Source organism: Brachyistius frenatus, unplaced genomic scaffold, assembly GCF_029030835.1.
Source record: "Brachyistius frenatus isolate BFR_SWC_R1_liver_20210118 unplaced genomic scaffold, ASM2903083v1 Contig_74, whole genome shotgun sequence".
Lineage (NCBI taxonomy): Eukaryota > Metazoa > Chordata > Actinopteri > Embiotocidae > Brachyistius > Brachyistius frenatus.
The window spans coordinates 245,613-271,518 of record NW_027210673.1 but is presented as its reverse complement, the minus strand read 5'-3'; the positions used below and the strand labels follow the sequence as shown (position 1 = coordinate 271,518).

The window sequence follows — 25,906 nt, the reverse complement described above, 5'->3', positions numbered from 1 at the left end:
AAGTCACAGTGGCCATCCTTCAACATCTTTCCCCTTCCCCCCCCAATCACATTTTTGTTCAATTCCTTCAACTCTTTCGCAGCAACTTTGACATTTAAACATGCTTTAGGAGTCATGTTGTAAGTGTTGACTATGAATACAATTTGACAATGATGTCGAAAAGATGGTGTTATCAGTGTTCTGTCCAAATGAGCCTTGTCCTTTGTCATGTTGGCCATTTGTCCAATGAATTTCCAGAAGAGTCAAATATTTTGGAAGCCATAATCCAGTCTTTTTTAAACTCTCCTCCTGTTGCCCACATTTGTTGTTCAAGTCCCAATATGTTTTTTTTTAAATTGAAAAATTGTTGTTGGGCTCTTGAAGCCTTCACAGCTCACCGATGAGATGTGGCTCTGTTCGGAGAGAACCCTAAACTGTACTCATTATACCAAGGTTAAGTGTCTCAGACAATAGTGGATTAGAGCAGCAAAGTCAGTGGTGTGATTGTGCCGTTTTGTTTAAAAGGCAGCAGAGTCAGTGGTGAGATATTTGCTTCTGACTCTACATGACATCATGAGGCTCCATTTCCTTGATAAGAGTCATTGCACTTCGATTTTATGAGAGGAGCTCTGTTTGTATTTATTGCAGAGGAAAAATCGTATTATAGCATTGACATTTATGCATGTGGAGCTTTTTGTTCTGTTGAGCCACGGGGTAGTCAGGCTAAATCAAGAGAAAACACAAACTGGGTAATAATAATAATAATAAATGAATCAGCTTAGAGGTATAGAGCTGGGGAGGTAGTGCAAGAACTAATTTCTCAGGAATCTGGATGAAGCCCATAAAATAAACGTGCAGCTTTTATAAATCATGTTTTTAAAACAGAATTAATTCAGTGGTGAAGAGTCTTTTATTTTACACTTCAAAGACCATAACATACAAATTTTGCTCATTTTATCCAAATGCTTTCCCGTCAAAGATTCGTGCCTAAGCTGGTGTACACTGTTAGGTATTTACTGCCATCTTCTGGTTGCTTTAGGTACAACATCTGGCATCTGAGGGAAATCAGTGAGTAACCAGCCTGACAAAGTATCAGTCACATGAGTTCTATTACTGCCTGCTAACTAACTAGGTTTTAAATAAGAAATTAATAAAGAGGTCAATGGATTCTAGCGGGTTCAGGTTTATTGATAGTTCTCAATAATAAAGAGAAATAAACGATTCATTTCTAAACATAGGTTACAGGTCCACAAATGTATTTTTTCTACTAAACAAAAATATTATTTTCAAAAAGTGTACAAAATATTTTAAACAATAAAAAGCCTTCATATTTTTTTTTTTTTTTATCAAGTTAAATTAATGTTTCAATTTGGCAGGTCATAACACAGAAGCTGTCTGTAACTGTTTGTAATGGCCAGTTTCCTCCTTCATGATGAGCATGATTTGAAGACTCGTGTGAGATGGCATGAAAAACTACAAGCCACATAAAAGTACAATCTACCCACTAAATCAATGATAAATTCAGCTGTAATAGTGTATTTAAAATGAAGTGGAAGGACTAAGGATGGCTAATAAAATGAGGAAATAATTTTAGAGAAGATAGCATGGACTTGATGAAGAGTCATTTTCTGGTGACAGCGGCCTCTAAGAATTTGCAATCACTGCTAACTTTCAACGTTCCTCTCTGCTTTTGTTATCGATAATATAAACCAGAAAAAAAAGGATTTCTCCAGGAAACAAACAATCACGCCGAGGAGGAAAAATACATTGTGGTCACACAGCTGCCGTTTTCATGTGTTACTGCAACGAAGGTAAAAACATGACTTCAAGATAAACTTTAGAGTGACAAGCTTAAGTGAAGCTGTTCACAACAGGAGCTGTGGTCGGCTGTCGTTCACAAACTTATGCCATGTTCAAGAAATGGCAATATGGCTTTAAGAGTGATGACAGATTCACTCTAAGGGTTCCAATCTATCTGATTCAGACTCAAATAGTGCTGACAAGCTGCTGTGGCAGCAATACTCTTCACATCATAAACAAAAGAGAGGAAACAAAGAACAATAGGACTCTTAAAACAAGAGCATGTGGGTGGAAGCTTTCCCATATAAAATGCTGACGAAGCACCCAAGTGTCACAATCCCTTACCAAAGTCATATATACAGTTGTAAAAAAAAAAAAAACAGATGACATGAGAACATAAAAAAGAACCAAAAGAAATAAAATAGTCACTCAACACATCACACACACACTTTCTTCATGAAGAACTGGTAATTTTGGAGAGCTGCTGGTTACCAGTCGTGCACACCCAAAAGGAAGACATGATTTAGAGACGCTAACGGATGATGGATGGCAGGATGGAGGAGGAGGCAACGGAGGCTAATATCAGGGCTACTGGGTACAAGGAGCTGATGTCTAAAGCCAAAACTACCACCGCAGCAGCCCTGCCCAGGGCCTTTCCTCCACCCTCTGCACCAAAAAAATCCCAGCTGCAGGAATCCTTCAGAAGGTCCACCGTGCTCCCTCCTCCCTCTCAGCTCCCCGCCTCGGAGTCAGAAGATCTGGCTCTCAGCTCACCAAATATCACTAAAGTGCTCTCTCTACCACTACGTTAAGCGCTTCATTGAGGTCAACCAAGAAAAAAAAAAAAGACAACATATAAATGAATATTTGCATAGTATCAAACCACAAAATTCTTTATCTCTCACTAAAAATATCATAAATGTTTCCTTAAAAAAAACAGAGATGATAAGACAAAAAGAAAAAAAAAAGGTAACTTGTTAAATTACATCCAACAAGTGTGTTAAACTTGATTGACAGGTGTGTGTGTGTGTGTGTGTGTGTGTGTGTGTGTGTGTGTGTGTGTGTGTGTGTGTGTGTGTGTGTGTGTGTGTGTGTGTGTGTGTGCGTGCGTGTGACATATGGGGCGTGAGAAATTTGCACAGCTGTGAAGACATGAGAAGCTCAAATGGTGGAGACAGCTGTCTTAATTTGCGTATTTGCCTGTGTGTGTGTGTGTGTGTAATGTGAGGCAAGTCCATCCATCCATCTGTGTGATGTGAAGCTGGCTCCGCCCTCAGCTCAGTACTTCGGTACTTTGGTATAATCCTCCTGGACGACACTCTTGCACAGACACATAGAGAGGATCATCCCGAGGAGCTGGAGGAAATGGAGTCGTCAGCTTTGTTATCAGAGTTGAAATGAATCAACGGAACATTCACTCCAACATGCAGGCGTTGAAGCCAAAGAATGGAAACGCATTCACACAACAGGCTACAAATACTGCAACACAAGATTTGTTTTCCAAGTCGGTCTTAAAACAATGTTCACATGCTTTATGCGTGTCCACAGCAAGGCTGCAACGAATGTAACTACAAATCAATCGAACCCCCTCCCCCCCTTGATAATTGCTTGTTGTATTTACTGATGATGGTTTCCTTAGAATCAAAATTATATATGCGACCACCATAAAATATCGTGGCTTAAGATATTCAAAGGCAAAACAGTTTGATTGGGTCAAACGAATAGTTTGACATTTTGGAAAATCCGCTCATTCATTTTCTTGCTAACCTCTATGACATGACATATGAGACACCAATCTTATGTCTTTCCGTTAAAAATGAATGTGGAGATAGTTGACGTAGCATAAAGAATGAAAGACTGGAATCCACCTACAAGTACTTGCATCATTGTATTATTAACATGATAGCTATATCTTTTTGTATTTGTACAAGAACTAAAGTGCCAAAACAGCACATAGTTTAATGAGGCTTTATGTCCAGACTGAGGGCAGCTGTTTCCATCTGCTCCCAGCAGCTGGCTGCATCTTAATCACAGACATGAAAGTAGTATTGGACAGGAGAAATGATAACAAAGACCAAACTCTTTAAATGTACAGTGCACACGGCAACTGGGTATAGTAATAAACTGAAAATGTATTTTATTTTTACCAACAAGTAGACAAGAGGAACAGCACCAGTGCCGTTGCATACTTAGTGTGTGTATGTTGAGGGTTGAAAGCTATATCCACCAGGCGGCAGATTATGGACTAATCATGTTTGGAAATCTTCCTGGGGAATTTTTGTCTTTGTGCAAAACCTGCTGCCCCTGTGGTGGTGATCTGACTTTACACTCTGAATGTGCCGAATTACACATCGTGGATACGTAGCATTCATTTCCGAGCGCGCACACACGCCATGACGGAGCCGCAAACGCGTAGTTAAAAGCAAGTACATTGGTGGTCTTACGGTAGACCTCAGGACAGGAAGAGATGGATACTGTACCTCCACGACTGCTACGCTGACACAGATTCCCAGAATAACTCCACAGTTGTCCAGAAGCCATTTCTCCACGCTGGTTATACAGCCCTACAGGAGAGAACAAGAGTGGGGCGAACAGAGAGAAAGAGGTCAAGACAGACATGGAAAGGGCAGCGGCAGCAGGCTGACATGCAGAGAGATGAATGACTACGTGATCCCAGCCGGACATGAACAGAGCCCTTTGAAAACACAACCGCTGGCTTCGGACCGAGTCCGGGAGGGAAAGAATAACAGGGTTCAGCCGAGCTGAGGAAACACGCAGACCAAACAACAGAACAGTGGAGCTTTCCTGCTGTTTGACCAAATCACACGGCACAAACAACTCGCCTCAGCTTTCAGTAATCACTGTGCTGATTAAATTCGGCCACAGTGCCGCATCGGGCTGCCAGTCGGAGTTACGCAACACACAAGTCAAACCAAGTTACGCAATGATTAAAAGGTGTGAGCGCTGTCGGAAAACAGTGCAGGCGTACTGCAGCACCAAATGACCCTGCCCATGGTCTGGACTTCAAGATGAAGCGTTACCTCTCATGGAAAGCTCAGTGGGGCTGCAGAGCATTTATTACAGTGAACAATACAGATCGGGTCAGGTGAGGTATCAACTAGACAATGGAGGAATGTAACAGAAAGGACATGTTCTCAATTACTGAACTTAAGTATAGCTGTGAGGTACTTGTACTTCACTGTAGCTCAATGTTATAATTCTGAAGACACTTCACAACGAGTGCCCATGATCGTATTATAAAACATGGATTGTTATCAATAAACCTCCAAAAAGGATCAAAACTCCGTTGAAAACAATAAAGTGCCTCTTAGGTGTACATTTGAATGAATCTATAATATTCCAGTAGTATATACTGAATGTGAGAAACACTGTGAATGGGGCCATTTAGCAGATTTAGTTTTTTGTTAACTTTTGACAGTTTCAGTATTTTGTGTGGTTACTTTCTTTTATACTTTTACTTGAGTGGACTTTTGAATGCAGGATTTACAATTTTAATGTTTTAATGTTTTTATGTTGTGATGTTGCAACTTTTACTTAAGTAAAAGATCTAAATACTTCTTACACTATAACTAGTTGAGTAGATTTGCAAAAACTTCCCGTGACTGTCAAAAGTATTTTAGCGCTCACTCACTGTCCTGTACAGGAAATCCTTTTATCAAATACTTGATCATGACAATTACATCAAAAAGGTAATACAAGACTATAATACATACAAATGAACGCAATGTTTACCTTATTGGCATCACATAAAAAAAAAAAAAAAATTGGGAATGAAAACAAAAATGAAAGCCAGGCCAGCCTTGATACTTGATTGTGACTATGATGGGACGAACTGGGCAAACATCTGTCGGCTGCACCTGTAAATTCACTGTTATCATGAAACAGTATTGCAGATTTTACCCCGTGTTACGTACCGCTTCATATACGGGTGGTTCTGGGGACAGGTGCTCACACAGGCCTACTTCCTTTATCTCCGTGCCTGGCAGAGAATAATTGCGACAGGAGCATGCGTAGAATGTCTGGTTGATGTTCTTTTTGTACTTTTTGTTGATCAAAACGTTCTCAGTCCAGTTGCGTGGGCCAGTCCATCCGCAGCATTTCATCTGGTGATATGTACGAGATGGGGGGGGGGGGGGAGATTAGTCCAAAGACCAGGAGACAAAGAAAAATCACCAGATGGAGTGAAGAAGTTTAATAAATGGACACATGAAAGAGGGAGAGACATAAATTAATAAGATGATGGAAAAAATGAGCAAATCCACTGACTCAGTGAAAAAGCATCTCTGCTGTGGTGTTTGAGACAAATCTCTTCTTGGCTGGTGTTTCCGGGACGATCAGAAAGAAAAAGACTGGGCAAGAAAGAGGGAGTGAGAGAGAAAGGTGGGATAAACTGGCTATGGGCTGATTTGTTTAATGATTCCAAAACATGCATAATCTCTCACTTCACCCCAATGGCGTCTGATCAGTTTCAGCTTTATGAGCTGAGATTCTGAGATATTCATCTCCGAAACCTGCAGCCAGCAGAAAACAATGGTAGTAAATGGAATATTTGTTTTTGCCCCCCCGACGCAACAAAATTTTAAAAACTCAACAGCAACATATTTAACTTAACTTAAACCAGTGTTTCAATTATTCAGCACAACCACAGGCAGAAGCTCCAATGAAAATGGTTCTCTCCAAATGACAGAAACAAGCAATATTTCCCAAAGCTTTGAGCTCCCCAAACAAATTTTGATTAATCTCAAAGTATTTGGTTGGTGGCAAACATTTAAAAAAAAAAAAAAAAAATGAAGTGAAAACTTCCTGCAAGGCCAGAGAGCATTAAAGAGAAGTAACAAAAAAGTAATTTTGATGAAGTGTCTCTTTGAAACTGACATGTGATAAAGAATTTAAATGTGCCCTTCACACTGTGGCCTCCCAGTCTAAAAATAAACACACTCAAGTTACTGTAAGAGCCACTTCATATGACAGCTCTGTTGACGTAAATATTCAGCATACATTCTTATTAAAATACTGACGGGGCATGCCATGGGTTACTTTTCAAAGTGAAGAGGCATCAGTGGTTCAAGCAATGAAAAATGTTCTCTGCAAATGGCCTTTTACTTTATTTAAATTTGGTAATGACCTCAAATAGGGCTGGGTGATTTGGACAAAATCAAACATCCTGATCTTTCTGAAGAAATGTCTTGATATTGATATTGTAGCAATATTGTAAGGATGACTATTGGTGCTTTCACAATTAGATTTTTGATAAATAATTGTCAGTAATATGGATATAATGAATAAGTGGGTGAAGGCAAATAATAGAGCCGCTAGAGCAGTCTGGTTAGTTCAGGAAATGACATCACTTTACTGTCATGCAGCCCTTAAAACCAGGAACCCTGATATTACAATATCACAATATAGATATAATATCAATATATTGCCCAGCTTTAACCTTTATATTGTAGTTTTACTGTTAGCAGCGGTTTCTGCCATTCCCAGACTGGATTAAAATTCCCTTCACACACACAAGGGATAGAAAAGAAATGATGCAACATGCACTGCAGTGTTACTGCTCTAACTTAATCGAATGGATTTCAGCCTCACTGTTCGCATTAACTCTTTAACAGCCACAGCAGGGACTTGTATGAATTAACAAAGCAGCGGTTCATCAAAAATGTGTCTACATCACAAGTCCTCGTCATTTTCAGCATTTTTGAAAGTGGATCAAGGAATCAGAAGCGGCAGCACAATGAGCTGATCGATGAAGAGCTGCAGGTGACAGATTGCACACTAACATCATCTGCTGTTGTGTGGACAACTACTTGGTTTGCGTTCAGCATGGAGTCAGATTGTGATCGCTGTTTGCATGATAGAAAAGACAATTATTGACTGGATTACTTAGTAAAAGGACACGATTTGATTTGGCTGCAATGTAAACAGATTCACAAGCTGCTCTTCTGATATATTTCTGATTAAGTGGCTGCTCTGTTTGCAGTAATCCTGAGTGTCACCAAATCCATTAGAATTGAGATTGTATGGGTTTCAACATAAAGCAAAAAGGTTGGTTACATTTGTTCTGTGATTGCAAACTATTTCCACTGAATAAAGGTAGTTGTTCTTTTTTTTTTTTTTTTATTAAAGTTGTGAACAAATGATGTAAACAGACTGAAGCATCAACTGACCGTCCTCTGGATGTAGTCCCAGGTGTGCTCTGTGGACTTGTTCTGGCCGGTGTAGTTGGATATCATGCCCTGTATGATGTTAGACATCTCATGTTTCAACTGGAAAGGAGATGAAAATACATGATTCATCAGTACGGAGTTAAAGAAGCAGATCAGATACCACAGCGGTACATAAACAGACATGTGTTCATTAGAAGGAAAGCCATGATAACATTCAACAAACTAGACATCAGTCTATGGTAGAGGGCAGAATGACACAGGTGAAGAGAAGGAAACAAAACAAAAAAACACCCACACTAACTCTTTTTCCTAAGTTTAATATCACCATCTGAACTGTGCGTGTCCTTGGTGATCTGCCATAGTTGGTATTCTCCTGTGAAGTCCCATGCTGGGCTGAAACATTGCACAAATACAGCTTGGAAGGAGAATGACTGTGTGTTTATGTGCATACAACCACAGAGCAGTGGCACCCGTGTAGCTTCTGAGCTCTACAGGAGATTTGTGAGAGCCTCACCCTCTTCTGGGAAAGGGCACCACCCTGCTCTGTGGTGAGCCTTAAACACAGGGAGTGTGTCTGAGGCTACAGACACACACGTGCTGTCACAGATACACACAAACACACATACATGCGTACATACATGCTAGAGGGCTAGCAGCTGAAAGAGCCTTCCCTACTCCTGAGTCCTACAGGGTTGAGGTTTATCAAGGGAAAGGCTTTTTCTGTCCTAGGAGGGACTGGCCAGGCTCAGAGTATGAAACCGGTCTGAGACATTGATTTGTTCAAACCGAACACTCCCTTCAACACAAACACTCAATGCTGGTTCTATTATTTAAGGCTGGCTCTTATATTGATTTGACCTTAAATATAATTGAAAAGGTTTTAGGGAATACATTTACTTCAGTTTGATGGTCACTTCCATTCCCAGTGCCACGTTCTAAGGGTTTCTTTCATGTGCTGTCGAGGGAACTGTTTTTCTTCTAGGTAAACTGCTTATCATTTGTCTTCTAATGTATTCACAGGTTCTTGAGCCACACTATTCTTTTGACAAATGTGTTAAGTGTTTATATTGTATTGTCAGTGCACATATTTCATATTCTCTCTGTCATGTGAATTCACCAGAAAAATAAAATTTTCATGAGTTCAGAGAAACATTTCAGGTTTGTGACAGTGTATTTTTTTTTTTTTTTTATAATCCAAAAAGCTTTTACATTTTCATCTTCAACAGGATGATTTTCTCACCCCAAAGAAGAACGCATCATCCTTTAATTTACTTAAAATACGTGTATTCAATGTACTGTGATGATGTTTCTGACCTGTCTGACTTGTTTTTCAATTTGAGTCTTAGTAATTTAAGTTCCCCCCCCTGGTTTTATCACAGGCTTTAAACTTTATTACAGTTCATTTTGTTTTTTCAAAAATGGGCTGAAATTAGTGATCCTATCTGTAGGGGGCAGTATATCATCAGAGGCTTAAGTAGAGAGCTGTTTCTGTTCCTAGGGTGATAATTACTGTCTAAGATAGGGTAATGTTGGACAGGCCAACTTAATATGTCAGCGTGTGACAACAGCTTTAGCAACACTCATTCAGTAGGAATTTGTCGGCCCTCCCTCTAACACACAAAAAAAACACCCTGCAGGGGAACTTTCAGTGCAAGACTTTGCGTGCTACTTCCTGCGTAGCTGTCACATATTTCCTTCAGTCCACCTGCTTCATCTCGCTTTCTACCAGCATCCGAAGTCACATCAGTGACAAACTGACATCCTGTCACTTTCCATTCGTGGACACCGTGTTTCATCACAAGATACAGGGGGGTCCCTAACAGATTCAGCAACATGCAGCCAATCACAGCTGTGATGGAGAAAGAACACAGAGTAAGCCGAAACTATACTAGCAGGAGGAAGGATGGTGGGAGGGAGACGGTATGAGAAGCAAGGTTTACGGGGGGAAAGATGGTCAAATTATGACAGAGTAAAAAGAGAAAAAAATTTACTGTACAGAAAGGAGGACAAATTATAAAGAAGTGAAATTAAAGAAATAAGTGAAGGGAGAAAAGCAGACTCGCATTATATCTGGTGTCTTACCCGATCTCTCTGGAAGTAAATGAGAACTCCAGCGGTAACTTGGGCAATGAGGATGAGCAGGAGGCAGGTGAAGTACTGTGAGGGATGAAGGGAAATGTCAGTTCACAACATTTACAACCACGGCTTTTAAAACACTGACGAGACAGCAGAAAATCAGTAATCAGTAATCTCCCATTATAAAATAAGAGGAAACCCACTAACGAATCCTAAAGTGGCTAGATGTGATATTTATATAATCGCAATGTATGAAGTGACAGTGTAAAATGGTGTGATTGTAATGATGAATCTGAAGACTCCCCTCTGCTCTGCAGGGCTTAGCAGCATGTTTCAGTTCGTTGTTTTGACTATTTTGGTTCCTTCTGAACACTCTCAGTTATTTTCAGTGGTGACAAGCAGCTTTACCCACTTTACATTACCTGCTCAGCAACAAACAGCTGACAGACACACTTAGGAAACTCACTGGTGAACAAAGTGAACCATGGCTGCTTGGGAAGCCAAAACAAGTGTTCACACCTTGATTTCACTGCCCCCAAGTGGCGTAAAAGTCCCACCATACATAACAAAACAAGAAAAGAATAACAAGTCGACAGACACTAACCATTCAAACAAAAAGCCCTCGGCAAGAAAAATGGGAGTCATTAAAGATCCCTCCACAGCCCCCCTACCTAAGTGTGTGTTTGTGTGTGTGTGTGTGTGTGTGTGATGGGGGGGGTCTATTACCAGCTGGTCACTGTCACTGGGAGAAGTAGGTCACAGCAGTTCTTCAGTTAACCCCTAGCAGGTTTAACACTGTAGAGGTCATGCACCCCCCCCCCACTCTTGTTGTACCTCCTTCATTTTACTGGCTTTATCCCCTCCACTCCCCTCCACACATGCTGCGAGCCTCCGGCCCCACACATTAGCAGGAGTGCTGAAGGGCTTTACTGTCAGCAGGAATCTATCAGGGATTCTTAGCCATGCTTGAGAGCTCTAGCAGATGCATTTAGGTGATGGTTTCGTGAAAAAAAAAAAAAAAATAGTGTACCTTTTGTGTGTTTTAAATGGGAGCACAATTAGTGTAAAACTAAAGTAGGCAGACTCTGTAGGTAGAATAAAATACTGTGCCTAATTAGAGTGAAAAACACTACCGAGATCCTTCTAAGTAATATTTTTCAAGCGTTTTATATTTTGATGGTGAACAAGATTGTAGAGAAATAATAGCAAATGAAGAAAGATAGAAAGGAGGAACGACTTTATGGTCAATGTGAACTTTTAAACTGAGGGTTTCTAAATCTAATTATTTTCTCTGTGACTCAGCAGAACATTTAGTTTCCTGTGTGGTAATGACTGGACTGTGGTCAGATATTAGATCTTGAGGGGTGTTAACCCTCTATCTATTAGAGAATGAACCCAAGCTGTTGCATGTAGCATTAGAGCACAAAGTCAGTGTAATTCCTCACCAGACCCAGCAGACAGCGGATTTCGTAGATGGCTCCTATGCAGCCGAAGAAGCCCATGGCCATTGACAGGGATCCTACTCCGATGAGGATGTATGAAGCTACTTTCACTGTATCTGACGATTCATCTGGAGGAGACAGAGAGGGAAAACACAGGAAGAGTTCAACATACACAGAACCAATGAAACCTATCAGGGTGCTGCAAATTATGCACCTGCTGTAACAGTTTAATATCAACAGTTTGTAGAACTTTTTTTTTTTTTAATCAAGAAAGCACAACCCTTCAGCACACAAAATACACTGACAAACATGATTTTTTTTTTTTTAATTTTTTTTTTATCTCCTCTCGTTTTTTCTGCTTTAACCAGTGCGGGCCTGCAAACAAATACAACTCAGTTAGGCCTCATTCAGATGCAAAACCATTTTGATACAGATGGTTAAAGTGAGCCAGAAATGCTTCACAGATGCAAACCCTTTATGTTGAATTCACAGCATTCCATGAAAGATTATTTCAATGAAGCAGGCCACCGGAGAGAGTCAACATGTGGCGAGATGAATTGATTTTCTTCTTCCTCTGGTATGTATAGTGGGAGAGATTGAGGAGGATGAGGGTTCCAGGGTACTGAAAATGAAGATTGGAAGGCTGGAGAGGAGATAAACTGGAGCCATTATGTGACTGTGTTATCTGGGCTGGAGGAGCTCCAGAGAGTCAAGAGCTCGGCCTGCGAACGAAACCAGAATCTAAAGCTTTGTGAAATGGCTCCACCTTGTAAGGACTCCTATGCCAAGCAAAAGAGGCAGAGCCATCAGACAACTCACTGCCAAGCATTTTCTAAAGACACTGACAGAAGCAGCAGCTCCACCACTGCAACTACAATATGTATGAATTTTTAATGATGCAACACTTCTTTCTCACAACAATGCTGATTAAATGTAGTTATTTTTAATTCTCATATCATGTTAGATGTGGATTCTATTACTCTACTTCTGACTTTCTGACTCTGCATGCAAAAACATCAAGTATCACCTTACTTAAAAAATCTCCTCAGTCTTTATATTTCATCATACACACTCCTTATCACAGGATGCAAGCTGCGTCATTATCGCAAAAATAAATAATCCATCTTTAGGTCTGTGGAGCTACCAATTCCAAAATGCAATTGACATTATACTGTATTGACAATTAGAATTGACATTATATTGTTTTTGACATTTTATAGATCAAACAATAAATTGAGAAAATAACTGCAAGATTACATTGAAAATAACTTTTAGTTGCAGCATATTTCATACAGAGATGCCATTGTGTTCTGAAACACCTTTGACTGTGTACTTGATATAAATTTGCACAAAGTTTGCACAAAAACGTCACTAAATGCATGTACATGGCTGACAGTGGGTTACCGCAGCAGTGCATGTTGTAATCGTTTGAGAATAATTGAAAGCCGAAAGCACTTGGGTCAACATATGCAGAGTGTTTATGTGGCTACAGGGTAGCATTTAAAGGGAGGCAGACAAGGGTACTGCATGTTCTATATCCAGCACTCTGTTGAAGCATGTTATTTCAGTCTCTCTCATTGACACAAGCACTCACAGAGAGACAGACAGAGAGAGAGAGAGAGAGAGAGAGAGAGAGAGAGAGAGAGAGAGAGAGAGAGAGAGAGAGAGAGAGAGAGAGAGAGAGAGAGAGAGAGAGAGAGAGAGAGAGAACTTGTATCTGCAAAAGCAACAGATGTTTCTTTAACACACTAAAATTACATGGAGGATTTGGGGAGAAGCCTTAAACTGCTAACAGTCAGGAGACTGAGTGAGAACACTGAACTATACATGTTGAGTGCTGACAAACCAAAGCAGGCAACAGATTACTGAGGCTCTAGTTAGTGGCATAGCAGATCAATACGTAGTGCATACAGTACAAAGAACTGATGAGATGATTTCCTGATCTGACACTTCTTGTTCTTCTAGCAAGATATTATCGATGTCTATAAAGCTAGATTTCTATTCCTGAAGTAAAGAGTTACTTTACCATCAAGATGTTTTTTTCCCCCATATAGACTATAAACCAATACTCTTTGGATTATTAACTGTGGTAACTGTAATTGACAGAGAAGTTTTTGTGTGGTTACCCTACAACCCAGTGCTGCATACATCCAGGAGTTAAAGGAAATGTAATGCAACACTAATGTAACATCAACATAATTATCTGCTGTTGCCAATTATAATTTTCCAATATTGTTGCCATGTTGTGGCAAAACATTTGACATACAAATGAACTATTTCCTCTCACATCACCTAGCAAGTAACAGTGAAACACAATTGTTGTTAGGTGTGACAGTTTTTTTTTTTTTTTTTTACATGCTTCCTGCTGTACATCTGTGTTCCTCTGTGGTAACTCTAAAACATACAAGTCTTCTGCAGTCAGCATGTGTGTTGGCCTGGTTACTGTGCTGCTCTCTCACGTACTATGGTAAGTTTCCATGCAAGTCTCTGCTGGATTTTCTATAATAGTTCCTTGAGTGGTTTCCATGGAACTTTCCATTTAATGGTGCCCTTTGAGAAGGCTGCTGAAGGCAGAAGGAGGTCTGTCATTGGTATTGCAAGTCCTTCTGTAAACATGAGCAGCACCACACATTCAGCTTGCATGCAGATGGTGAAAAGGCACGGTTGACATTGTGTCAAGATGTAAAATGTAAACATAAGTAGATCAACTTTTAGCAAATTTATTTGAGTTTGCCCTGAGCTTAAATGGACCACGGAAAATTATTTTACAACCAGGTTTTCTTTTTCTCTCTTCAAACTCTGAATTAACGAGAAACATATTTCCAAACTGTTTTGGCACGCTCTCTGGCTCACATACCTCGTTTCCAAGGCTGACTTTTGTCTAGAAAAGAAGCCCGTTGTGTATTAGTAAGCAACAGCAAGATAAACTTAAGGATTCATGTCACTGGAGTGAACTATTACCATCACTGAATTGATAAAGAGGGGTATACATTGAGGGGAAGAGGTCCTTTTAACAGAAAAATAAAGAGGCCTGAAACCATAACATCCTCATCGTTTCCCTGCCTGAAGTCATTGGGACAGCTGCAAAGGCCTCTACTAATATAACTCATAAAGAATGGAAACTGAAAACATAGAGATCCTGTTTATGGCCAGGCAATGGTACAACTTCTAAAGGGGAACACACAGAGTCAATAAACAGAGTTGCCTGCAGCTTTTTGTTCCTCCACACAGTGGTAAGAGATTTCCAATGAGGTTAGAAATCCAGGGAGGAACTGACGGTGACCCCTCCTTGGTACAGGCTACAAAAATACATGCAGGACAGAAGGTCATTAAGCCCCCCATAGGAGGAACAGCCTACAACTATCAGTGAATCATGCTATCTCAGGAACCGCTGGATTATCCCAACAATAGGCCTGCGGCTGGCTGGCAGGAATGATGGATATTGTACTGCCTTTATTTTCTAGAGGCCTAACTAGAGATAAGCAAACTCAGCTCAATAACAGCCTTGGAGTGATTTCTCCCGTGTTAGTGACCTCCAGAGCTGAAATAAGAGGAAAGAACTCAGTTCGGCAGATGTAGGACACAAGGACACTTCTAGATGGTTTACATCAAAACTCCAGCCTTCTCACAACAAAGACAAAGTGGAAAAAACACCAGCCGGAATATAGATTTCTTCAGCTCTACTTGACCTTCAGAGATTTGCCTTTCTACAAGTAAAAACTTTGAAACTAAAAAAAACTTTAACCAGCAACTAACAAATGTTTTCACTTTTCTTGTTTAATCTGTTAATCATGATGTCCATAAATTGTTACATAAATCAAAGTGGTGTCTTCAGACTGTTTTCTTTGTCAAACCAATAGTCCAAAATCAAGATCTATTCAGTTCACAATGATATAAAAGGAAGAAAAGCAACATATTTAAGAGGCAAGAAACAGAGAACAAGTGGAAAAGTACTTATCAATCATCAATTATCAAAATAGTTACTGACTGAATTTAATAGATTTAAATTAAATTTGGATAGGAGCAGTCAATCTCATAGCCTGTTCATGCTGGCACAGATGCAGATTATAACCACATGTAAGGCTGATCTGAATGGATTACCACTTATCAGTCCTTCGCCATCTACGTCATATGCACATCTCCTATGGGAAAGGAGTCTCAGAGTCTCGTTGAAGGAAATGCTATATTTGACTTCCAACATGTACTAAGTTCCCAGTTATGAAATTTCTGAGAGAAGTCTGAGAGAAGACTTGACTGCTGCTCTTGGAAATGCTCTATGTGGGATGAACACACTGAAAGCATTTATAAAGAGATTTATGGCAACTAAGAGTTTCCATCCGTTGTTCTCTGTTTTTTCAGGAGAGGCTCTAACCGTGTTTCATTATGCTTTCTCCGGTGTCTTCACGGTAGATAACCTGAGTTACACACATTGTTGTCGTTGAAAGATCTGATAATCTAGCCTCTCAAAGCCTCCCATTTGGAGGCTTGGTGTCTTTCTTCCTTTGCAGTTCCTACAAATAGATCTGTGATAACAGAATCTATCTGTGCACCTGTGCAATCTGGGAAGCTAAGAGCAAGTTCAAAGTACAACTCCATGGAAACTCGGGGGTAATAAAACTGCTATTTTCCAACATAAGATGAAACGAATTGAAATGCTTTGGTAATCAAGAGCTTGTCACCTCCCTTGACTAACCTCCTCCCCACAGATGTGCCTGCCTGTGTGTGTCTGTATGTCTACAGGGCAGCTTGTGGGTGTCTGTGAAGTCATCAAGTTTCAATTGTGAGTCACATTTTTGACTTGGTGCAAACATCCTTTTGTGATTCCTTGGGAATGACTCCCATGGGATAAAATCCACATAAACTGCACAGAGTAGGCCAAGGATTTTAGGATCTGGAAACATTCACCAGTCATCGTTTCCAAGTCAACTGTGCCGAGTGCATCCAGGTAAAAAGTGCTGAATGTTTTCTTGTGTGTGTGTTATCACTATTACTGACGTGCAAGTGTGACTGAGTGCTACAACACTTACGTAAAACAGCGATGAAGCTCTGGTTATCGAAGAGAATCCACAGTCCAAAGCCCATAATCAGTACTCCAAAGATCTGTGGAGGGGAAAGAATCAGGCTGCATATTTTATAAGAGTAAAACACAGAATCTGTGCTGGTATGTCTTAAACAGATGGATTTTTTTTTTTTTGCCTTCTTCCTCTCACATCTGGGATTCATCAGATCCTAACTCTTCTCTCTGTCTTTCTGTCTCTCATAACAACACTTAGAAGGAAAGAGATTGTCGAGAGGGTCGAGGGAACCACTCTGCTGCCGTTTCTCACAATTAACACCCACTCAGCACACATTCAGAAAAAAGACTGAGCAGTGTTTAGTGAGGATGAAGGGGTCAAAACAATCAGAAGAGAGAGGAATATTCACCTCCAGACTGGAACATTGTGTCACTGGCATTCTAAAGTCTCAGAGAATGATCAGATTCAATCAATGTACCCTCATAATGAGGTTATGAAGTTCAGACTGTCGACGTAATTAAGCGGGCCCTTGTTTAGGAGTTGTGGGGTACTGTAGTGGGGGCAGAATCCTTAGATGAGAGGCTCTGTCGATTCATCAGCTTCCCGTTTGTACTGCTGCCCCTCCCCAGCCCCACAACAGTAATTAGAGCCCTGGTTGAGAGCCGTTCATTTAGTGAGACTGTTGAGCTCTCAGCAGCCATCATTAGCCCACCACTTCCTGGCTTCCCTTAGCCTCCCCTGGCCTAAACTGTCCACATGGACAAACACTGACACAGACACACACGCTTCCTATTAGACACCAGTTGAGTGTTCACATCAAAAGGTCTGCATCAGGTTTACAGCCACAGTCTCATTGGAAAGGTCTGGGCATCCTCGCACAGTCAGTTTTAGGAGTCTGGAGTTTTATCACAACCCCTGGACTTCATGTCGTGGCCAGTAGGAGTGGAGGAAACAAACATAAACCATCTGCAGTTGTGTGGACCTGGCTACAGAGTAAAGTCTCTTTTCCCCCAGGCAGAGACACAGCTACATTTACCTATGTAACTCCACTAATCTCTGGTATTTGAATAAACATATTTGTTCAAATAGAAACCCGGAAGGCCTCAGACAACTTTCACAGCATCACAAGTGCGATTCAGCTGAAGCAGCACGGCATATTTATCATTTGATCATCAGTCAGCAAAACCACCGACAAAGTCATGTTACATGATTCTGATGGCGCACGCAATGCATGCGCAGTTACTGCTGCATGGCAACCAAACAGTGATGATAAAATGTGGTTACTTACAAAGAATAGGAGGTTGAAGAGGAATAGAAAGTACTTGGTGACCGTGATGCATCCTTTCCCCATGGTTGTGTTTCTGGAAGGCAGAGGAGAATGTATTGGCTAAATGGCCTTCAGAGGGTAATATTGCAGTATGGGGTGAGCGAGAGATAAAAAGACAGACAGAAACAGAAGAAAAGACACAATAGAAAATGAAAAAATAAAACAAAGCCACTTAGCCTTAAGATAGCCTTGCATTAATAGTGAGAGAGACACAGATCGAGGACACAGGAAAATCTGCACAGTTGGATCCCTGATTAAACACAGCTTTAATTTTCAAAGCAAAAACATTGGCCCAATTCATTTTCAACAGCCACGTTTCTCCAGTTTAAAATATCCCAACTTCCTCTAATCCCCACCTTTACGAGAAATAACTTCTTTTTTTTTAACATTTTGTTAGAATATTATGTTTTATGATATTTGAGGGCAAGTTTGTTAAAGGAAAGTTGTATTTGTCACAAATAACAGGAAACACCCTGTTTTGAAAGATTTAAGGGATGACCAATTCAAAGTAAAGAGTGGTGAAGTCATGATGGTCGTGGGGAGACCATGACAGCTCATGTATCTGCTTTTGTCATCACAAGACGAAGAAAATTGCGGCGGTCTACAACTGTGTTTACTAGTAACAACAAGCTTTGGTTAGAAACAGCGGTTTAGTCAGTTTTATTCACCATTTAAGGAATAGCCTGGAAAAAAAAAACACTCAACAGATTTGACTGATGTCATACAACCAAGTAACACGACTAAGAAATGTTGTGAATCAGACCCTCGAGGAAAGACTGTCTGACATTTCAAGTTTGAGCACATCGCTGTGACGTCTGCATAGTTTTACAATCACTTTACCTCACAATCGTACACTATTTTTGTCTCCGTCACACATGCACACTGCATTCAGTGACTTTTCTGTGAGTAACATTTTCCCTTTGAGAAAACACCTGGAGGCCAAATCAGCACCACACATTCAGCACACTGTGAAACTCTCTTGGCAAAACGATTCAGTCTAAGCTTCGCAAGTCCAAAAAAAATATTGACCACAACCAGACCTTTTCCGACACGGGGAGCACTGAAAATATAACCAGCCATTGTGGTTATTTGAGGAGTCTGAAAATATCCCATGAAGACAACTCCCCTTGTATCAGATGACAAGCAGCTCTCTTCTCCCTGTCTCTTCTACATGAAAACTGTAGGTTCTGCACCTATAATGGTGTGTATATAGTTCTATTTTAAAGAGTATGTATAGTTATGGAAGCTGAAAACCATCACCTGTATTCAATCTGAATACAAATGATAGTTACCATATTTTTGCAATGTTTGTTTCTGATTGATCATTGTCCTACTTTTATATTTTATGCAACTATAAGAAAATCTAACTTTCTCTTTTAGAGATTAGAATAAAGACAAGCCAAATGACAAAAAAATGAATATTGTGTTTTGGCTAAACATGTTCTTGCAGGGTAAAAAAAAAAAAAAAAAAAATCTGTAATGGGTCATGAAGCAAAATATTGCTCTCTACAAAGGGGAATACAAATTGTAAATTACTGTCGAGCTATCTTTGAAACACACTTGCAAATATAGAATATTTACTTTCCCGACATGTCTCGGTCACATCTGATTGCTCAACCTTTATCTTCCTCTTTAGTTGATGAGCTGAGTGTCTGTGTACACATTGCAAAGTGAAGCAATTTTATTATCTTATAGATATGCGGATCACGAGAACAGGAATTGAGGTTCAACCTAATTGAAATATAATAGTATTTAAAAATGCCCATCTAAAAGTGCTGACTTTTAGTTTGACTCCCAGCTGGCTGCACCTCATTCTCTCTACTCACTTCATGTCTATCTCCACTCTGCTGCACAAATGAAGCCAAATAGCCCCAAAAACATACTTTGCAAAATACTGCATTCTGTATTACAAACTTCCTGTCAAAACTTGTTTATTTTTTTAACAACTTTTTTTTGCCTTTGCTGAATTACTGCAACGCATTGGTACAATATATAGTAGTATCTTCACCATTATACTGTCAACAAAAAGCTCAATCTTGTGACGTAGCCGTCCCAGTTACATTCATGGGTGACTGAAGCCTGAAAGTTTGGTTTCACCAAGTATATTTTAAATTGCTGGTAACCATCACCGGAGCTTCAGTTTTTGCTATTTAAAAGCAAACGCAGACAGAGAAATACTGTATACGCTTCTGATCCAACATGTTACGCAGGGTTCAAGGTTTATGTGGAACACACAATCTGGAGTAAATTTACCAAAAGACAGCTGATGTTAATATTACTAACCCCCTATTAGATGTAACTACACACATTTCCGGTTTACAAACTGAACACAGTGCAGACCCCAAACCACACATATACCCCTGCAAAGTAGATAATCCTTAAAGGAGATTGTTGGTCTTTATGTCTAGATGTTGAGTAGCAGTGCAGATTAAAAAAAAGGCTTAGTTATGACAACCATTGTGTGCTGACAGAGCCCAAACGTTGGTAAACTGTTCTAAATAATGCATAAGTGCTACTTTTTAGACTTTACAAACAACAAATTAAATAGGCTAAAAGGCGTAGCCCAATTTATTCTGGAGCAACCAACTGGCCATACACTGTTTTTGCAGAACCTTTTATATAAGCTCACACTCTGACAAAAAAAAAGAAAAAAAAGAAAAGGGGGTGGGGGGTCATTCCATAGCATTATTTTTGCTGCACCCACATAGGCAAACCCAATCAAACAAGACACCCTGAAAGCAAATGACAAATGTGTTCCTAAGTGAAAGTACATACAGGAAAGTGCAGTGGAAATTTAAAGCGGAGCTAAACGGCAAAGCCACCAGTGCCATTTTAACCTTGTATAACAACTAGAATATATAATGCGGCTAAAGTCAAATGACAGTTATGGTAGACGATGTTTATATGAAAAGGAACAGATTAAAAAGAAGAGCGGAGGAACCGGCTGTTGCAAATACAATGTACAGAACAGAAATGACCTACTTAAAAACGAACACAAATGCCAAAGAGTTACTTGGACTTTCCAAACTCTGTGACCTCACACAGACAGATTTCCTCCTTGCAGCCCCCCCCCCCCCCCGATTCCCTCCCTGCAGTTTGGTGTAAGGCGCGATCACCAACGCATATTATTTAGGGAGCAACAAAACAATAAGAGTGTTCAACTAACATCAGTGTTTGTTTAGTGTGCAAAGAGTGAGTTCTGAAACATGGGGCACAGAGATGATTATGAAGACAGCATGAGTGGCAGATGGCAGAGACTGCGTCTGTAAGGGACCCAGCGTGGATCAACTACAGCCCCGTTGAACACAAAATGTCAGGCAATCTGCCAACCTCCCTCTCCCACCTCCTCCTAACATATTCATATATGACCCATTTACACATTTGTGAGGCCATTGCGCCGGAATAAACCTGCCAACACCATCCTGGTGCGATTAAAGCCCTTAATACCGTGCCTGAATCCTGCTTCAACATCTGCAGCAATGTCGTTTATCCTTCTGTATGACTGTACGAACAGGATGCAGCTTGTTGTCTGCAGTGTCATTTTGATGACAAAAGTGAATACTGTGAGCACCTTCGATTAAGAGGAAACAGGTTCACGACAAATACCACAAATCACAGAAACAGCTTTTGGTGAACATTCACCTTCTGATAAATATTGCAGTTTGAAAGCGAGCGGATGGCTAGTGCTGATAATGTTCTTAAATTTTTTTTATTACTTATATGTCTTTAAAGAGTTTTCATTCCTCAGGGTCATGGGATCTCTACAGTCTAGACTATGTGTTTTCAGTTCAGTTGCTTCATCAGTTGATAGGCCAAAATTAATTTAGGAGACGGAGGGGATTTCCAATTTAGCATCTAAGGGACTCTTAAAACTGTATGCTAAAAATGAGTAAACCAACCAACCTGGCAACCAACCACAGTGCGGGACTGTGGTTGGGTGCCAGGATTTCAGTGGAAATGACAAAGCATCTGTAGCAACAACACTAAACAGAGATTTGGCCTACTGTTGCTAGATCATGTTTGTAGTCATTTAGTCGTTACACAAAAAACATTGACACTTAATACAAATTATTAGAGGCAAAATGCTTTAATTTTGTTTTCTTAGTCTGACGAGCTAATACCAAGAACCAAACATATTTCTTGATAAATGATAGCAGAAAGATGAAAAAGATCCAGCCTTGATAGGATATCAAAATCCAAAGCTCGATAATCTATATTGCCAAGCACATTCTTTTGCAGGGTAGTTGACGAACCAACTAGTAATTACTTCTACCAAAACTTGCGTACAGAGAACAGGGTATGAGGGCAGGCAGTAAGTCAGAGTTAAGTAAACGTTGCCTGCTCAGCGAGGTGCGCCTGCTCAGATATGAATTTCAACTTGTAAACCACAACATTGCTTAAAAGCTTCGCAGCTAATGGAAGAGAACATGATCACTGCGGTAATGTCACCGCTTCCTCTGAGTTTACGTTAGTACAGCTCACAGTCTGTTGAAGTGTGTGGAGTTCCCAGTGCCCTATCACTGAGACGACCACCCAAAGCCTTGGAATTAAGGCATTGACTTATTTGTTTTTTGCTTGAAAGATGTGTTTCGGAGTGATTTAATATCATCATGACCAGATAGCTAATATTATAACACTTAGCTTGCAGATAAATGAAGTAGCGCTGTGTTTAGTTTGAGAAACAGAAACACGGAGTGTGAACCGGCTGCACATCCATCATTACCATCCTCTTATATTAATGAGGACACACTATGAGCTCGCTCACCAAGTGGCAACTAAAAGTAAATTTCAAAATGAGATTTGCAACAATATACCCAACTGTCTGTTGTATTTTATAGGTATCACACCATTTTTACAAATATATTTTGGAGGCATGATCAGTTTACTGCAGTATATTGAACCATTCTACGAATGGAAATAAACTTTTAGAAAGGTTTAATAACTCAAATGAGTTTATATTGAACATCACTCGTGTAGTAAGAACAGTTGATCAGCTTAAGAGTGACAGCAGGATCTAGTCCTGGAGGTTTCCGTTGTTTTACTCCATCTGTGCCATCTGTTTTAGAATATCTGATTGTGCCTTTAGGTTTGAAAAGTTTTTTGTTTTTTTTATTCTCCAGCTATGTTGCAACAGACTGTGATGACTTGTCGGAAACAATTTTTTATCTTAATTCTAAAAACTGAACTTTCCAGTGAGGTTTTGCATGTCTTTGTATCAGGCAATACAGTTATGTTGCAATTCTTTCTCAGTGTTGGGGTCAGACAAAGACAAGTTTCCACCTTTGTCTTGTGCTCAGAGTACATTAGCAGGCTATAACAAAGACCTGAAAAACTGTGACAGAAAGAACTTCACAGAAAATTTTACACATTTTTTTAAAAGATGATTAAACATGCTGAGATTGGATTGTGCACTTTATAACAAGGGTTCATGTCACATTATTCACTATAATATCGGTATAATTTTGTAATACCATGAAAGCTCAAATCCTGTGATAGTGGCAATATGCCTGTGTTGACATAATGACATCCTAGTGTTATGCAGCTTAACAGTACGACATATGTTACAAGTGTAATTTACAAACAACGAAAAACATGGCTGGAAGCGGCTATATTTTATTTGGAATTTGATTCTCCAAGTTATTTTTTCTGTTTATAAACTAGAGTAGGCTACGGAGATTTTTGTTTAGTTTTTACAGAATTTCTGAAGGCAAACTATGTTCAAGCTAAAATATAAAACTACAAAACTTAATTTGTTGCAGCTGCAAGTCCTTTAAGTTAACAATAAAATACTTTTTAGTAGCCTACTTTGTCATATTGTCAAGAATATACTTACTGCAGAAACACCCCAATATTATTTTTGGCCCATATCAATAGCAACTCCTACATGTGCGTGTGTTTACACTTTTTTTGATTCAGATATTTGTACTACAGATGTTTCAATAAAAGGGAGAAGAGGGGCCTACTGAGGGTGCAAATATATGGGCCACCGATTTTAGTGTTACACCACTGTCGCTCACAACAGCACAGTAACATTTGTTATATCAAAACTACAACGGGCCCAATAAGTATTTTCTTTAACTTCTTTTTAAAAACTACAGTAACTTCTTGACGTAGCAGTTATAATATGAATGCCCAACAACGTGTGTAACACCGGCGTGAGCAGAGAGAAAACGGAAGAAGTGAAGAGTTGAGCACGGCAGGCGGGTTTACAGCTGTAACGTTAAAAGTATGAATCGTTCTACACGGGAGAGCCGACACGCGTTAACACTAATACTTCTACGGATGCAAGACCAAGTTCAACATTTGATCCATCTATATCACAGGTTTGACAACTTCTCAGAAACTTTTCTGACCGCTGATTCCCTTCATCATATCAAAGACTAACGTCACTGAACGCTAAAGGACGAAAACGTTACGTTAACTCGAGGCAGCGAACAAGCCAACTGCGATTAAAAAAAATAAAAAAAAAAAAAAGTTCATTTTAGGTTAGTTTAGTAGAAAACCGGCCATTCAATCACTCTTCCACAGTACATCGTTTTTTTAGAGGCGAAGTAGATGGCAGCTAACTTTCAAAAAGACGTGTTATAGTCTGGCAAAGTTGTACACTTCAATTATTCCAATGTAACTACACAGTTCCACTTACTTTGAGTTGGTCTGCTGAAGGGCTCTCGGTTGTTTGAGGACTCGGTCGTCTTCTCCTGCTTACCGTGTGACTAAAGAGTGAGAAACAGAACGTGTATTTGTCCGTGTCTGTCTTTGTGTGTGTGTGTGTGTGTGTGTGTGTGTGCGAGCGAGCGTGTCCGGGCAATTGTTCACACCCCCACCGTGCGGCGGCAGACATAGCTGCTGTTATTAACCCTTCCCTGTCCTGCCAAGGAGCCTGCTGCAGCGGAACAGCAGGCCGGAGGTGTGTTTTCTTATGATAACGGAGTACCTTATTTAGAAGAAGCTCAGAATTACAACACGACAAGCTTTTGTTTCGCCTTAAATTTAAGGTAAAAAAAAACAAACAAACAAAAATGACTTCTCTCATCTAAACAAGAGCCATAGTTTGTCTTCATCGTTATAAAATCAGGCTTATGTGAAAACAAATCAGTCAAAACACGCTGCTTGTGTCCAGTCAGTGGCGAAATACGTTTCTATATCCTTCACCGAGTAAAAGTACCAATATAACAATTTAAAAATGTCTGCATTACAAGTAAAAGTCTTGAATAAAAGAGCACGTAAAGATAGGCTGTATAGCCCAAGTACTGGCAGCAAAGATGTAGATGCAGTGGTGTTTTGGTCGCTCTGAAGGGTTGCGAGATGATTACTGGGAGAGAAAGGAACAAAAGTCCTGACACACAAATCTGTTCTTAGTTCATGGACTTTTTTTTTCTCTGATCTTAGCTTTTTGGTGAGATTATGGATCCTTTGAACATTTATTAAAACAAAACCATGTGAGACGTACAGAGGTAAAAATCTGTGTTTGGTGGAGCGGTTTAACAACTCGGAGACGTTTGAAATGTGACCTCAACTACACTCTAAATTTTGTAAAACATTAGAAGGTTTTATAAGGTTAGAAACCACTGGTTTAATCTTTTACAATTAGTTGGCTTTTAAATGCTTTTTTATGATCAATTGTGTCAAATTTTAAAAGTAACTAAAGCTGTCAAAAGCTGTAAATGTAGTTGATTAGAAAATGAAATATTTCCTTCTGAAAGGCAGAAGAGTGGAAGATTAAAATAGCATCAAAAGGAAATACTCAAGTTAAGCACAATTAGAAAGATATTGTATTAAGTACAGTATTTGAGTAAATTTACTTTCCGCCACTGGTTGGCAGCAACATCAGGCAGACTGCTTATTATGTCCCGACAGATTGTCATGAGTTTTAATACCATGAAGACAGTTTGGGTTACGTTGAGATTATTCGATGCTTCTTTTTTTTAGTTTTTTATTTTGATCATGAGAAAACAGCCTGTTGCTTTGATCAAAAGAAAAAAAAATAATAATAATTTAAGAGAAATTCCCTGTAACATAACGCACATCACACCAGAAGATGATTAATTGGGATGTTGCATGTTGATCATGAACTTTTTG

General features: G+C 39.7%; 1 protein-coding gene across 1 annotated transcript; it reads right to left on the bottom strand.

Annotated features, from left to right (window-relative positions):
• Positions 1-3,010: 3,010 nt before the first annotated feature.
• On the bottom strand, positions 3,011-24,669 carry LOC138626471 (CD82 antigen-like). The gene is made up of 9 exons (XM_069708127.1): positions 24,471-24,669; positions 17,789-17,861; positions 16,513-16,585; positions 11,489-11,613; positions 10,050-10,124; positions 7,968-8,066; positions 5,715-5,903; positions 4,260-4,343; positions 3,011-3,135 (listed from the first exon to the last, which is right to left on the bottom strand). The coding sequence occupies exons 2-9, from the start codon at positions 17,849-17,851 to the stop codon at positions 3,058-3,060; spliced, it is 786 nt and encodes a 261-aa protein (XP_069564228.1). The 5' UTR covers positions 17,852-17,861; positions 24,471-24,669; the 3' UTR covers positions 3,011-3,057.
• Between the last annotated feature and the right edge of the window lie 1,237 nt (positions 24,670-25,906).